Source organism: Schistocerca piceifrons, chromosome 1 (genome assembly GCF_021461385.2).
Source record: "Schistocerca piceifrons isolate TAMUIC-IGC-003096 chromosome 1, iqSchPice1.1, whole genome shotgun sequence".
Taxonomy (NCBI): domain Eukaryota; kingdom Metazoa; phylum Arthropoda; class Insecta; order Orthoptera; family Acrididae; genus Schistocerca; species Schistocerca piceifrons.
In genome coordinates this window covers 964,968,040-964,981,711 of record NC_060138.1, presented here as the reverse complement: position 1 = coordinate 964,981,711, position 13,672 = coordinate 964,968,040, and the positions used below count along the sequence as shown (strand labels likewise).

General features: G+C 40.1%; 1 protein-coding gene across 1 annotated transcript in view; it reads right to left on the bottom strand.

Moving 5' to 3' along the window:
* Nucleotides 1-56: 56 nt before the first annotated feature.
* Nucleotides 57-13,672, bottom strand: part of LOC124746186 (short/branched chain specific acyl-CoA dehydrogenase, mitochondrial) — a 65,450-nt gene continuing 51,834 nt past the window's right edge. Inside the window, exons 7-9 of the mRNA XM_047248946.1 lie at nt 6,587-6,769; nt 3,865-4,000; nt 57-560 (exon numbers count right to left, since the gene is read on the bottom strand). Of these exons, the coding sequence (XP_047104902.1) occupies nt 385-560; nt 3,865-4,000; nt 6,587-6,769 (495 nt within the window). The 3' untranslated portion in view covers nt 57-384. The remainder of the gene's footprint in view (nt 561-3,864; nt 4,001-6,586; nt 6,770-13,672) is intronic.

Genomic DNA, 13,672 nt, shown 5'->3' with positions numbered 1-13,672 from the left:
TTTCAATAAACAATTTAGTTATGAGGAGATGTCAGGATATGATGAAAAATCAGACATTTGGAAAGCAGCATCAGTGTGTGATCATTTTATTGGACAGGGAATAGGTACCGATATTGTAAGATACAAACTGTTTTTTATTCATAAAAGTTGTAAAAATGTGAATGCAAAATATAGGCCAACAGCTACACAGCTTGTTGCAGCTTATATAAAAACAATGTATGAGTTAAACCAAGAATTGTAAATTTATTACATTAGTAATAAAGCAGTTGTACAAAAATATAAATCATCTTTCAGTCTTAATAATTCTGGCACCCTTCATTCATTCAGCAGTATAAAAAAATATACAAAATATTTGTACAAGATGGATTGTGTCAGTTCAGAAACTTATGAATACTCTTTTTCAATTAATTTAGCAATTGTATTTAACTGCATATTGCTTGTGCCTTCATAAATACTGCCAATTTTGCTGTCTCTAAAGTACTTTTCCTGGGGGAAGTCTGTGGTGAAACCTACACCACCCATCCAGTCGATGCATTTGACTGCAGTGTATGTTGCTACTTCTGCAAATGGAGAAAAGAACCCACAATTAGTAAATTGCAGTGCTTTGACATGTACAAACCAGTGCTATTGTAAACATCATAGAACATAAAGAAAAAACAATGAGGAAGGTTTTGGTTTTTTGACACCTGCTCCCGCTGATTAATGTTATTTCAGTGTTTTCCTCATTCTTTCCTAGGTTATTTCCCCCACTTTCTACATTAAACAAGTCTATCTGCTTTAGTTTGTTGATCAGGTATAAAACGTGCAATACGCAATGGTTTCAAAACTAGAGCTTTCTCTTTGTGTTTTCAGACCTACAACTGTGCAGCTATACTGCTTAAATTGCATTACCTCTAATTAACTGACTACAGAAATTACATTGGACTGTTCAGAGCAAGCCATGCTCATTGCAGATCTTGAGCTTAATGATCACATTTCCTCACACGTATTTCAGCAACAACACATTTTCTGCAAAAGTTTTGATTTTGCATATTTTTATGCATCATCAAAATTCTCTAGATGCATGACTGCTGGTAGCTGTTACACATGTTCCAATCCCAGGTAACAAACTTAGGAGTACAGGTTACACAGTGTGCCTGGAGGTGCACATGTTCCAATAAGTGTTCTAGGGTATGTAATTTCTGGATAACCTGTTTACTTGTCCATCACAATCAATTCACATGCACAAATTTATATTATATAGGTAATTCTTATGCACTCATACCATAACTACTTGTAAAAAAATACGAGAGAACCTGGCACAATAAAATTAGGTAAGTTGACTTGAAAATCACATTGGGAGTGCATGGAACACAACTGAAGTTTTTTCTGTTACCTTTGTACAAATATTATTACAATCCACAAGGACAATCACATGGGGAAACTTGCTACTTTATACCTGAATCAAAATAACTAAATTACTGTCACTTGTTTATGTAAGAGCTACCACAACAACAACAACCAACCAACCCGTGTGCCTTCTGCTTCATTTACTGTTGCCGTATCACTCTGTGGATGCCAATTTTTGCTGCTAATTTAACACTTATTTGGTTTCATTAAATACTTTGCTTCCAAGTGCCAGTTTATTTTGTATTATGCAAAAGAACATGTGCAACTAATACTCAAAGTGAGCAGCAAAAAATAACACTTATGATCCTGCAAGGCAAACTCAGTACTGCATGTTGTTAAAAAAAAAAAAATCTGCACAGCTGTTGCTGCCAAGGCTGTACCGAGCTTGCGGGTAATGGTGGACTGTGAACACCACCTTCTCCTGTATCTATCAGTTAATTTGTCATTCTGATCCAGCTATAGTGAACAGTATTCAAATGATGAAGGCATCACCTGGATCTTGTCACACTGTCTAAGTAATGTGCCCGATGCTGATGTACTTAACTTTATGTGTGTGATGTTCACAACGGAAACAATGTTGGCTGCTTCAAGAACTTATTCCTTTTCTTCTAAATATACAGTGATTACATTGCCACATTGTGCCAACACTTTTTATATGACTGTCAACCTGATAGTTTACCCCACTGAGTAATAGCATGGCAACATATTGTGATCATTTGGCTAGGTAGTGCATTTAGTTACCTCGTGGTGTAAGCGCGCTCAAGCTGATTGCTGTAAGTGTTGTGCGAATAAGCATTATTGACAAGTAGGAGAAAACAAAATTCTTGTAAAACTTATATACCCCAAAAAGACAAAATGCTCAGAACAAGAATTATATTGACGGTACACAATTTGTTTTGTACTCAGTTATATGATAGTAAGATGATCAGATAGAGATACTGTGTGTTTCCAAAGGCTAATGACAAATATTGGCAACCCACGTACAGGTGTTATTGAGGAATACCATGACTAACAGTAAAAAAATTGAGTTTATATTTTTAAAAGAAGATTAGAAGCTACTTACCAGCCACTTCAACAGTAACATAGTTGAATATCTTCTTCCAATCACTATAGTAAGTAATTAATCATTTATGGTAAATGCTGTATAATTCATTTTGTCTTACACCTTTGAAGAGAGTAGTGTCAATATATTTCTGTAACCTTTAACTTTCTGTATTTTCTTTAGTAACAAGTTTTTTAAAGCACGTGTCCATAATTTCATGATCAACTGTACGTCCCTGCCACATAAAGATCTCACATTGTTTCGGGTATGCAATTTCCTTAGAGAAAGGTCTCTAAAGGGGTGCTCTCAGTTTCATGAAGGCTAATGAGGTGCTACCTGAACAAGCAGCAACTCTGCTTACAAGAGAACCTCCCCATCGCACCCCCCTCAGATTTTGTTATAAGTTGGTACAGTGGATAGGCCTTGAAAAACAGAACACAGATCAATCGAGAAAACAGGAAGAAGCTGTGTGGAACTATGAAAAAATTAAGCAAAATATACAAACTGAGTAGTCCATGCACAACATAGGCAACATCAAAAATAGTCTGAGCTCAGTAGAGCCGTGGTCCCGTGGTTAGCGTGAGCAGCTGCGGGACGAGAGGTCCTTGGTTCAAGTCTTCCGTCGAGTGAAAATTTCACTTTCTTTATTTTCGCAAAGTTATGATCTATCCGTTCGCTTACTGACGTCTCTGTTCACTGTAATAAGTTTAGTGTCTGTGTTTTGCGACTGAACCGCAAAACTGTGCGATTAGTAGACGAAAGGACGTGCCTCTCCAATGGGAACTGAAAACATTTGATCGCAAGGTCATAGGTCAACCGATTCCTCCACAGGAAAACACGTCTGATATTCTATACGACACTGGCATCACATGACAGGAATATGTTGTCGACCCACCTAACTTGTACACTTGGCGAATGGGTAAAAAGATTCTTCTACCTTGCTCGATTTAGGTTTTCTTGTGGATGTGATAATCACTCCCAGAAAAGTGATGAAAACATAACGGACGGACAGATAATAATTATTTGAAAATAAAAAGTTAAACTTTTCACTCGAGGGAAGACTGGAACCAAGGACCTCTCGTTCCGCAGCTGCTTACACTAACCATGGGACCACGGCGCTCCTGAGCTCCGACTATCCTTGATGTTCCCTATCTTGTGCATGGACTACAGAGTTTGTATATTTCGCTTATTTTTTTCATAGTTCCACACAACTTTTTCCTGTTTTCTCGATTGATCTGTGTTCAGTTTTTCCAAGGCCTATCCACTGTGCCAACTTATAACTAAACCTGAGGGGGGTGCGATGGGGAGGTTCCCTTGTTAGTAATGACAGGAACTGTGAAGTACACTATAGGTATATAAATAAGCCAGTCTGCTCAGTGTGCCTTCTGATCCCTTATTAGTTTTGATAACTCAGTTTCAATAAAAATACTCACCGGATGCAAACAGTTTAGCCATCGATGCTTGCTTGATGAAAGGTTTTCCCGCTTCTTGTAGCCTTGCAGCATTGTATACTAGCAATCGTGCACATTCAATTTGAGTAGCAACTTGTGCAATCTGATGTTGCATGCCCTAACATAATAAAAAGCAAATTGTAAAAATAGGCAGATAGTAACAGCATGGTGAATATTAACAAACTATTACCTATAAAAGCTACTGAATACTGATTTTTCCAACATAAATTGCAGAGTACAGAGATAACCAACTCTAACAATTTTAGAAACAACTGATCATAACTACAGGTTTAGCATATTCTAGCATCTGTTGCTGATGGAGTGCCAATACTGGGTGTTGGCACCTGCTATGGTTTAGCAGCAGTTCCAGCACGAACCTTTGGAGGACAGTGCTAACAGAGTCCCTCAACTGTACTCTGTCATATCGATGCAGACACACTTATCAAAGTGTGAAAATGTTTGACATTCAAGCTTTGTGACATGAGATGTGCGGACTTATACTACCCACAATGCCTAAGACTTTAAGACATTACAGTTACAAGAAACTGCAATTTGTTGTTGATTAAACTTTGAGGACAGTGGAGTTGACATCTCTGTAATTGTCAGGCAACACTTCACTTCAAGAAAAGACCCATAGTCAAACTATTTACAAAATTCAGACAATGGAAAATCCAGGATGGAATAATGACAGTACAATGAAAAGGATTGATTGCTACTGATGATATAGTGGGGATGTTGAGCTGCAGACAGGCACAACAAAAAGACTTCTAAATACGTATGCTTTCAGCCTGAAGGCCTTCAGAAATAGACAACATAAACAAACACATTCACACGAAAGCAGCTCACATATAAATGACCACTGTCTCTGGCTGCCTGGGACAGACTGTGAGCAACTGTGCAATATGGGGGAAGCAATCTGGGTGGAGGTGGCTGGGGTGGGGAGGAGAGGGAGAGCAGGGACGGTTAAAGTGCTGTTTGTGGGAGCATATAAAGACGAGGCAGAGAGATGGTAGCGCAGCTAGATGCAGTTGGGAGGTAACATGGTGAAGGGCAGAAAAGGAGGGAAGTGAAAAGACTGTGGATGCATTTATGGACTAGAAGGCTGTGGAGTGGGAACAGGGAATGGGATAGGCGAGTGAAGGGCAATGACTAACGAAGGTTGAGACAGGAGGGTTATGGGAATGTAGGATACATTGCAGGGAGAGTTCCCACCTGTACAGTTCTGAAAAGCTGGTATTGGTAGGGAGGATCCAAAAGGTACAAGCTGTGAAGCAATCATTAAAACGAAGAATGTTGGACATTGTGCTCAGTAACTTGGTGATCCAGCTGTTTCTTGGCCACAGTTTTTCGGTGGCCATTCATGTGGGCAGACAGCGTATTAGCTGCCATGCCCATGTAGAACGAAGCACAGTGTTTGCAGCTTAGTGTTTAGATCACATGACAGGTTTCACAGGTAGCCCTGCCTGTGATGGAATACATGATGCTTGTAACTGGACTGGTGGATGTCTGTTGTCTGTTCGCATGAATGACCACCAACAAACTGTGGCTAGACCACCCAGTTGCTGAGCATGCTGCCCAACACAGTCTTCATTTTAATGACTGCTTCACAGCTTTTTCCATCTGGAGCCTCCCTACCTAGTGCTTACACTAACAGTATATTTCAAGTCTTAGGTCAGGCTAGTCACCCTGTCAAGAGTGTTGCACAATGTCTATAGTACCAATGAAAGATGATTATCACAATGAAAATATTTTAGTTGAAGTAGTGGGTTTAGATTTATCTATTGTTTGTGTGTGTAATCTCATTTGTGCATGAAACCTGGTGCAAATGGACACAGCACTTCTGCAAGACACGACAACGATAAAGCAACTATCACGCATAGTGGCACCTAATGATTTGGGCTGTTTATACTGAGCCATTTGGACCCGATATGCACCTCACGTCACAGAACAACAAGAACCATGACAACCAGGCTTATGTCATGGGAAGAAAAGAAAAAGTGTTTCATGGTTGTCAATGTATTAGTGTTTCTGGAAGAAAGAATTTTTTTACTTTTTTTGCAATCTTTCATGATTTTGTCATTAAACTTCAAAAGGGTTAAAATACCATCTCATTTTTAAATTTTTCGCAGATACAAGGTTATTATACTAACTCAAAGGACTGCCTGTTTCCAGGAAATTTGGTTACTTTGTTACCTAGGATTATATGACTTATAAGAAGTTAACATTTTTGGAGACGATTGCCACCATTTAAGTTCTTGATGAAATGCATGTGACACATCTATTATTACAACCACCATCACATATGTATAAATCAAAACGTAACCAGAAATGTACAAAGTCCAATCAGTTATACTTTATGTGGTATAAACTAATACTTATAAAAATTCACTTATTATTCATATATTATAGAGTATCTTACCAATACTTTATATGGTTTACCATACTGATATGAAACGCTTACATTCGTGAATAAAGTTTGCTCTTTTGTAAGTATTAGCTTATACCACCTCATATATATAATTTTGGTCTTTATGGATGGTTGCATACTGATGGTTTGAAACTGAAACTGACTGTAATAATAAAAAAGACATCTTAACAGCTCATACCACACATTTTACAAGTCTTATAAAAGCTTTGTACCATTTCAATAAGAACTCTGCTTAAGTTCTTCTCTACCTAATAAAAGTAAAACTTTTGTTCTTACCTGGAAAGAGTATATTTTCTGGCCAAATTGTTTCCTTTCCAATGTATATGGAAGAGTGGCATCAAAGCAACCTTGAGCTAAGCCAACCATTTGAGCACCTATGCCAATTCGCCCCTCATTCAAGAAACCAGCAGCATATTTGTACCCATGACCAAATTCTCCTAAGATATTGCTCTCTGGCACCTGAAATTAAATACAAGCAAGTGTTTTGAAAGAAGTCTTACACAATACATTCAGTTTTACATAAAATTGTAATGCCAATATGGATACATGTTACTGAAATAGACTATATACAGGGTTAAAGTACCTCGGAGTTTCAGAAGGCAACTGCGTTAAAACTACAAGACATGTGTGTGTGTGTGTGTGTGTGTGTGTGTGTGTGTGTGTGTGTAATACATGCCTCATATAGTTGCAGAGCACACCACTAGGGGCAGGTCTGCTAGAACAGACAAATCATCCACTCTGTACCATCACATCAAACGAGTTGAAGATTGCAGATAAGCAACTCTATGAGATTACGAAAACAGGCTGTTGCTGCTGCACATGGATGCACACACTGATTCTCGTTGCATCAGAAATGATGCCCATATTGCGCACAACTGAGTCACAAACTTTGAGAGATGCTCTATGCACTGAAATGTGTACGTTTTATACTCTGAGGTGACAAAAGTTATGGGATAACAATATGCACATATATGGATGGTAGGAGTCGCATACGCCAGGTATAATAGGGCAGTGCATTGGTGGAGCTGTCATTTGTACTCAGGTGATTCACGTGAAAAGGTTTGTGGTGCGATTATGGTCACACAATGGGAATTAAACTTTTGAACGTGGAATGGTGACAGTATCGGTTGGACCCAAGACGACTGGAAAGCAATGGGCTGGTGAGACGATTAGTGTGTGGTGCAGGCCTCATGAAACCATGGACCCAAGTTGTCAACAATGCTCTGTGCAAGTTGGTGGTGGCTCCATAATGGCGCGGGCTGTGCTTACATGGAACTGAACCGATCAGTGACCAGAAATTGTTATGTTTGGCTACTTGAAGAGTATTTGCAGCCATTCACAGATTTCATGTTCCTAAACAATGGTGGAAGTTTTCTGCATGTAACTGTGCCATGTCACCGAGCCACAACTGTTCGCCATTTGTTTGAGGAACAATTTGAGCGAACGATTAGGCCAACTAGATCACCCAAAATGAATCCCACAGAACATTTATAGGACATAATCAAGAGGTGACACTGTGCAAAATCCTGCAACACAACACTTTTGCAATTATGGATGGCTATAGAGGCAGCAGGGCTCAATGTTCCTGCAGGAGAGTTCCAACGACTTGATGAGTCCAAGTTACATCTAGTTGCCCACTATGCTGGGCAAAAGGAGATTCATCACAATATTAGTAGGTATCCCATGACTTCTGTCACCTCTCTGGACACCATGTAGCTTTCATGCAGTCGTCTACTACAGATTATGTAAATGCCAGTTAAAATAATAATAATAATAATAATAATTGTTGTGGCTTGGCAAGACAGCCAAGCCACTATGAGGAAGCCGAAAGGCACGCATTTAAGCTCACGCAGGCTGGCGTGAGGTCTGGAACAGGACAAGGAATTTACAGTAGCAAAGGACGTACGTAACTACTGGAATACTTAACTTTAATTCATAATTGGTGAACATCGCTCTTGATGGTACCTGTTTTACAACATCAATAGTAACTGGTAATGGCGCCTTGCTAGGTCGTAGCAAATGACGTAGCTGAAGGCTATGCTAACTACCGTCTCGGCAAATGAGAGCGTAATTTGTCAGTGAACCATCGCTAGCAAAGTCGGCTGTCTAACTGGGGCGAGTGCTTGGAAGTCTCTCTAGACCTGCCGTGTGGCGACGCTCGGTCTGCAATCATTGATAGTGGCGACACGCGGACCCAACGTATACTAACGGACCGCGGCCGATTTAAAGGCTACCACCTAGGAAGTGTGGTGTCTGGAGGTGACACCACAATAATAATAATAATTTGGACTTTGGAGTTTACAACTGGTCCCTAACAGAGAATTAAGTACATTGTGAAGTGCCCCTCAGAACCTCTTCGCATCTTGGTATGGATTCAAAGAGGCTCTGGGTATTTTCCTTGGGAATCTATCTTCTAGCAGTTTGTGCGCAACTGATTATCCATTAATGAACATCTCTTCAGTCAATAACTGATGGAAACTATATAGCAGTAACAGTCCATAAGACACTAATGAGATCTTTGACTAGGAACACTGATCAATTGGCAGAATTGCTGCCACCTCACATTCCTTTGAAATGCACAGACTAAACGTGGTTATATAGCACCAAACATTACACAGAGAACCATGCAATGGGCATTTTTGTGAATTTCTCAAGTGTTATCTATCAACATGTACCAATTATTTTGTTCATTTCCAATGATACATTATAATATATGCTGTTGCAGAATAACACAACAGTGAAATGATATATTGCTTATGTTCCCAATTAAATTCTTGGCAGGTTACTCAATGTCAATTCTTGACTAGTGATCACTTCGGAGGGATGTGCCTCTGACATCAGTAAAGCGCCTACCTCATATTTTTAACTGGAAAAACCCAAGGAATGCATGCACTTTCTGATTTACCACGCAACTTGCTTGATTATGTGGCATCCATTTCGGCCGTCTCTGACAGAGTGGTCTAATTTCAGAAGTCGTTCCCACATGACCATCACCGATTTTGCTGAAATTTTGTGAGAACATTCACACATGCTCCCAGTAACACTGGTAAAGTTTTATTGTCACCAATTTAATACTTGCATTTAATTCTCCTACTGTTTGCCAACAGTTTACAAACTGAGAACAAAGTTGACAATTTTTCTAAAGATGCCCACTTGTGGCCCGATTTTGTGAAAAGCGTCTACTGCAAGCTCTTTTGAACCATTTTCATTAGAAAGAACATGTACCAAATCACTTGAAAAACTATTTTTGAATTTGCAATGTGGCACGTAAGGCCCTAAGAAAGTACAAGGTGGAGGTATATTGAAAATGGGCCCATATTCCACTCATACTCAAATTAAATCTGACATCTTACAACTGTTTGGTATTCCCTGTGCAAGATATCAAAAGTCATGAATATAGAAAATAAGCTTGAGTCAGAGAAACTGCAAGCAAGCAGTCTATTTTGTTTCTTAGGGTTCTGTGCCTCAATCTGTAAAAACGGAACCCTTATAGGATCGCTTTGTTGTCCACCCAGCTGTCTATACAACTGTTAAGAACCTTTTATCTCAGGAACAGGTAAACATCTCAAGTTCAAATTTGTGTCATGTATCAAGGCTTGTGGTTTCTTGGTGAAAGAAACATTTTAAGCTTCTAAGTAAATTCAGTCACAAGATACGGCCATTTATGTTACATATTTTGATACTCACTCATCAGAACTTACAGGATTCTTCCCACTGACATAGAATCGTGAAATTTGGCACGAAAAAGGTTTCACAGTACAAAAAAAAAAAAGTTAATTTTATATATATCTGAAAGATTTGTGTGTATCAAATCCCAATTTATGCATGTACTAAGGTCTACAGTCCGTGGGCAGTGTAAAAATTTTAAACTTCTAAGTTACGGCCATTTGTGTCACCTATTTTGATGCTCAAAAATTCATTCAAAAAGCCTATAGGGTACTTATAGTTAAGCTAAAATCAGGAAATTTGGCAAGAAGTACGTGTCAAAGGAAAAATTCAAAGTTGTTAATACATAATTAAACCACATGAAAAAGATATTTTTTTTGTCACTTGTTATCTGACTTCGAACTTCAAATTAAAGCATTCTCAGAAGTCTTGAATTCCTGGGACAGATATATAGGTAACAGGCAAAAATCGTCAATACCCTTGATTTCCAGAATGGATAAACTGTCTATATACATAATTAAGTTTGTACGCAACCTTCAATCTGCGAGTCCTAATAGCACCAGACCAGTTTTTATTCAGACACTGTACAGCATTCAGTTCTACAAAATTCGTTTTATAAAAATTGAAATCGAGTACGGAATTCAATAAAAAGAATTGTTTTCTCTTTTTCGTGGTTCTAATAATTTGAGGTAATCACATTTGAAAAGTGTAATTTGTTGTGTTCTGCCTTATCAAACTTTCTTCCCAAAGAACCCCATCAGTGACATCAGCCAGCCAGCAATCTAGTTTTCCTCATGACATTTTACAGCAAACTAATGATGATGATTTTGAGTGAGGGGAGTTCAACATCATGGTCATCAGCACCCTGATGAAAAGTCAGCATGCCAATCTCATGGGTGGGGACCAAGGCTGTCCCCACAAGCAGAGCAGTTTATAATCCATTCAAGTCTGCCTCCCTTTGCCACCGATTTAGGGATGAAGCCTGACAGTTCACTAAACAGTACCACTCTTTTAACAATGGAATTACTATTAGCGAGGATGGAGAGCAGATATCTCCATCGAGACTGACGGCTGCCCTGATATCAGCATATAAGATACATGTTACCAAAATACGCTGAACTGAAAAATGGCAAAGCGTAAACCTCACAGAATGGTGGATCTCCCGCCAGAGGAGGAAACCATGTGTTAAAGAGCTATGTCCGATGCTCAACCTGGTAAGCAGAACCTCCTTCCAGCAGTGACACTGAAATGAAGTTTGCCATGCCTGCGTGGTCAATTTGAGCTATTGTAGTTTGTTTCGTCACCTTCAATCACTTTGTCGGCCATGACGTTTCCCTTATCCTGATGTGGTCAGTTATCCAGCAAAAGATCACATCCTTGTCACGGTATTGGAGCTGCTGTAAGGAGTTCATGGATGAGCTGAATCAACTGATCTACTGTATACATCTGGTGAAGTGCTTGTAGCGCACTAAGCAAGTCAGAACAGACCAAAAACCTTGTACGGTGAGGTCTGTGAATCCTCTCCAGTGCCATCATAATGCCATACAACTCCTCATTGTTATTTGTAAATTGTTCCAGAAGGTACACTTTGAAAACGACCAAGGAAAACAGCGGAACAATCGAGGACATTCTCTTGCAGGGATCCGTCTGTATAAACAATGATAAAACTGTGGTACGTACTTAAAGTGGAAGGAAACAAAGTTGTAAAAATGTAACCTGAAGTACAAATTTTCTCGTACTGCGTCAAACTTAAAATCACCTTGGGCCTCTCAAGATACCAAGGCAGCAATGCGTTTCATCCCTGGCTGTGTATTCAGAGATCTGATAGATCCAATTCTTGAGACAGTCAGTAGCATGTATCCTGAATGGCTTGATCGCATGGGACCAGTTCCTGAACAGCTATTCAAAGTTGGGTTGGACCACTGCACTAAATGCCAATGACTAGGGTGACGCTAAGATTTTCAGAACCTGTCAAGCCAAAACGGTATGTCGTCAAACCAGAGTAGTGGTGGTGGCGGTTCACCAGCCTCTGGACTGGGCTGCTCCGAAAGGCTCCAGTCGATGTGCGAATGCCCTCATGGTGGACAGAGTCTAACATCTTGAGATACGAAATATGGGCTGATTCATAGACTATGCTGCCATCATCTAAATGTGATCAACACATGCCCTACAACACTGCAGGAAAAGGTATCTGTCAGCTCCTCATGCTTTTCTCCTAAAGCATTTTAAAATATCCAATGACTGGCAGACCTTTAATCATAGATTTTCCATGTGTGGGAGGCAAGTTAATTTCTAGTCAAATAATAAACCCAAAAGGTGCACAGTTTCCTGAAAATGTGAAAGATTGTCCCCATTATGTGCACTGGTTGGTTAAAGTTTCGATGAACACTGTTAAAATTGACACACAGTCTTTTCTAGTGGACACCGAAAACCAGTTGTCCTGGCACAGGTTTCCAGCCTCCTGATGGTCAGCTGTAGCTGCCTCGTAATCACTGTAAGATCAGAGGAAGAGTAGAAGACTGTGAAGTCATCTGCAAACAAAGAGCATTTGACAGGGCTCTTGACTGCAGAGAAAATGCCACTGATAGCAAAGGCACACAATGCGACACTGATTACACTGCCATGGGGGAACCCCATGTCTTGAAACAGCAGTCAGACAAGGCATCACAGCGCCAGTCCACGAGGAAGGATTGGATTGGATAAGCAACGGCAGATGTCCAAGAAGTTGGTGAAGAATGTTGTACCTCCAAGTAGTGGTATACACTTTTTCGAGGTAAAAACCATGCAAACCAAATGGTTTCAGCATAATAAGGGCTCCTGTATTGTTGTCTCCAATAGAATTAAGCTGTCAAGGGTGGAACAGTAGTGCCTGAATCAGCACTGGGGCGGCTCAGGTGGCTTCTGGATTCAAGCAGCCAGACGAGGTGGCAGTTGACCATGCGTTTAAGAGCCTGGTAAGGGTTACACTCCTGTAACTTTTAGGAGCGCTATGGTCCTTGCCTGCTTTCCATAATGGAATTAATATTTCCTCCTAAGTTGTGGGATACTGTCCATCAAACCAGAGCTGATTAAAGCAAGAGAGGAGCTGTCCTTTTGCTTCAGGCACAGATGATGGGTCATGGCATAATGAATCTCATCAGGCCCTGGAGCAATGTCTTTGGCCATGGACAGAGCAGATTCCAGTTCCCACATGAAGAATGGAAGGACTACCTCATTATGTGAAAAGAAGTGGGGCTTCCTCATCTCCCCAGTCGTATGGAACACCTGAAACACAGGAGCTTGTCTAGATGAGACAGTGACTGTAAGAAAGTGTTCAGTTAAAACCTAAGCCATGTCTTTAGGCACATCCACCAAGATCCCATTTCTTGAGAAGGCTGTAAAGGGACGTGTACCGCCCTCACCTGTAATCCACCTTATTGATTTCCAAACTTGCGCAATGGAAGTGGACCGATTAATGAAAGTTGTGAATTCATTCCAGGAGTTCCTCTTCCATTCTTTTATCACTCACCTTGCACGTGCTCCCGCAGATCTGAAGGCATGAAGGTTTTCTGTAGTTGGATGGTGTTTGAAGTTCTGTAGAGCTGTTCGTCTTTCTCTGATTGCCAATTAACAGTTGTCATTCCACCAAGGTATAGGCCATCATCTGAGATGGTCGCTAGACTGGGGGATGGGCTCTGCGGCTGCCCATTGAATCTC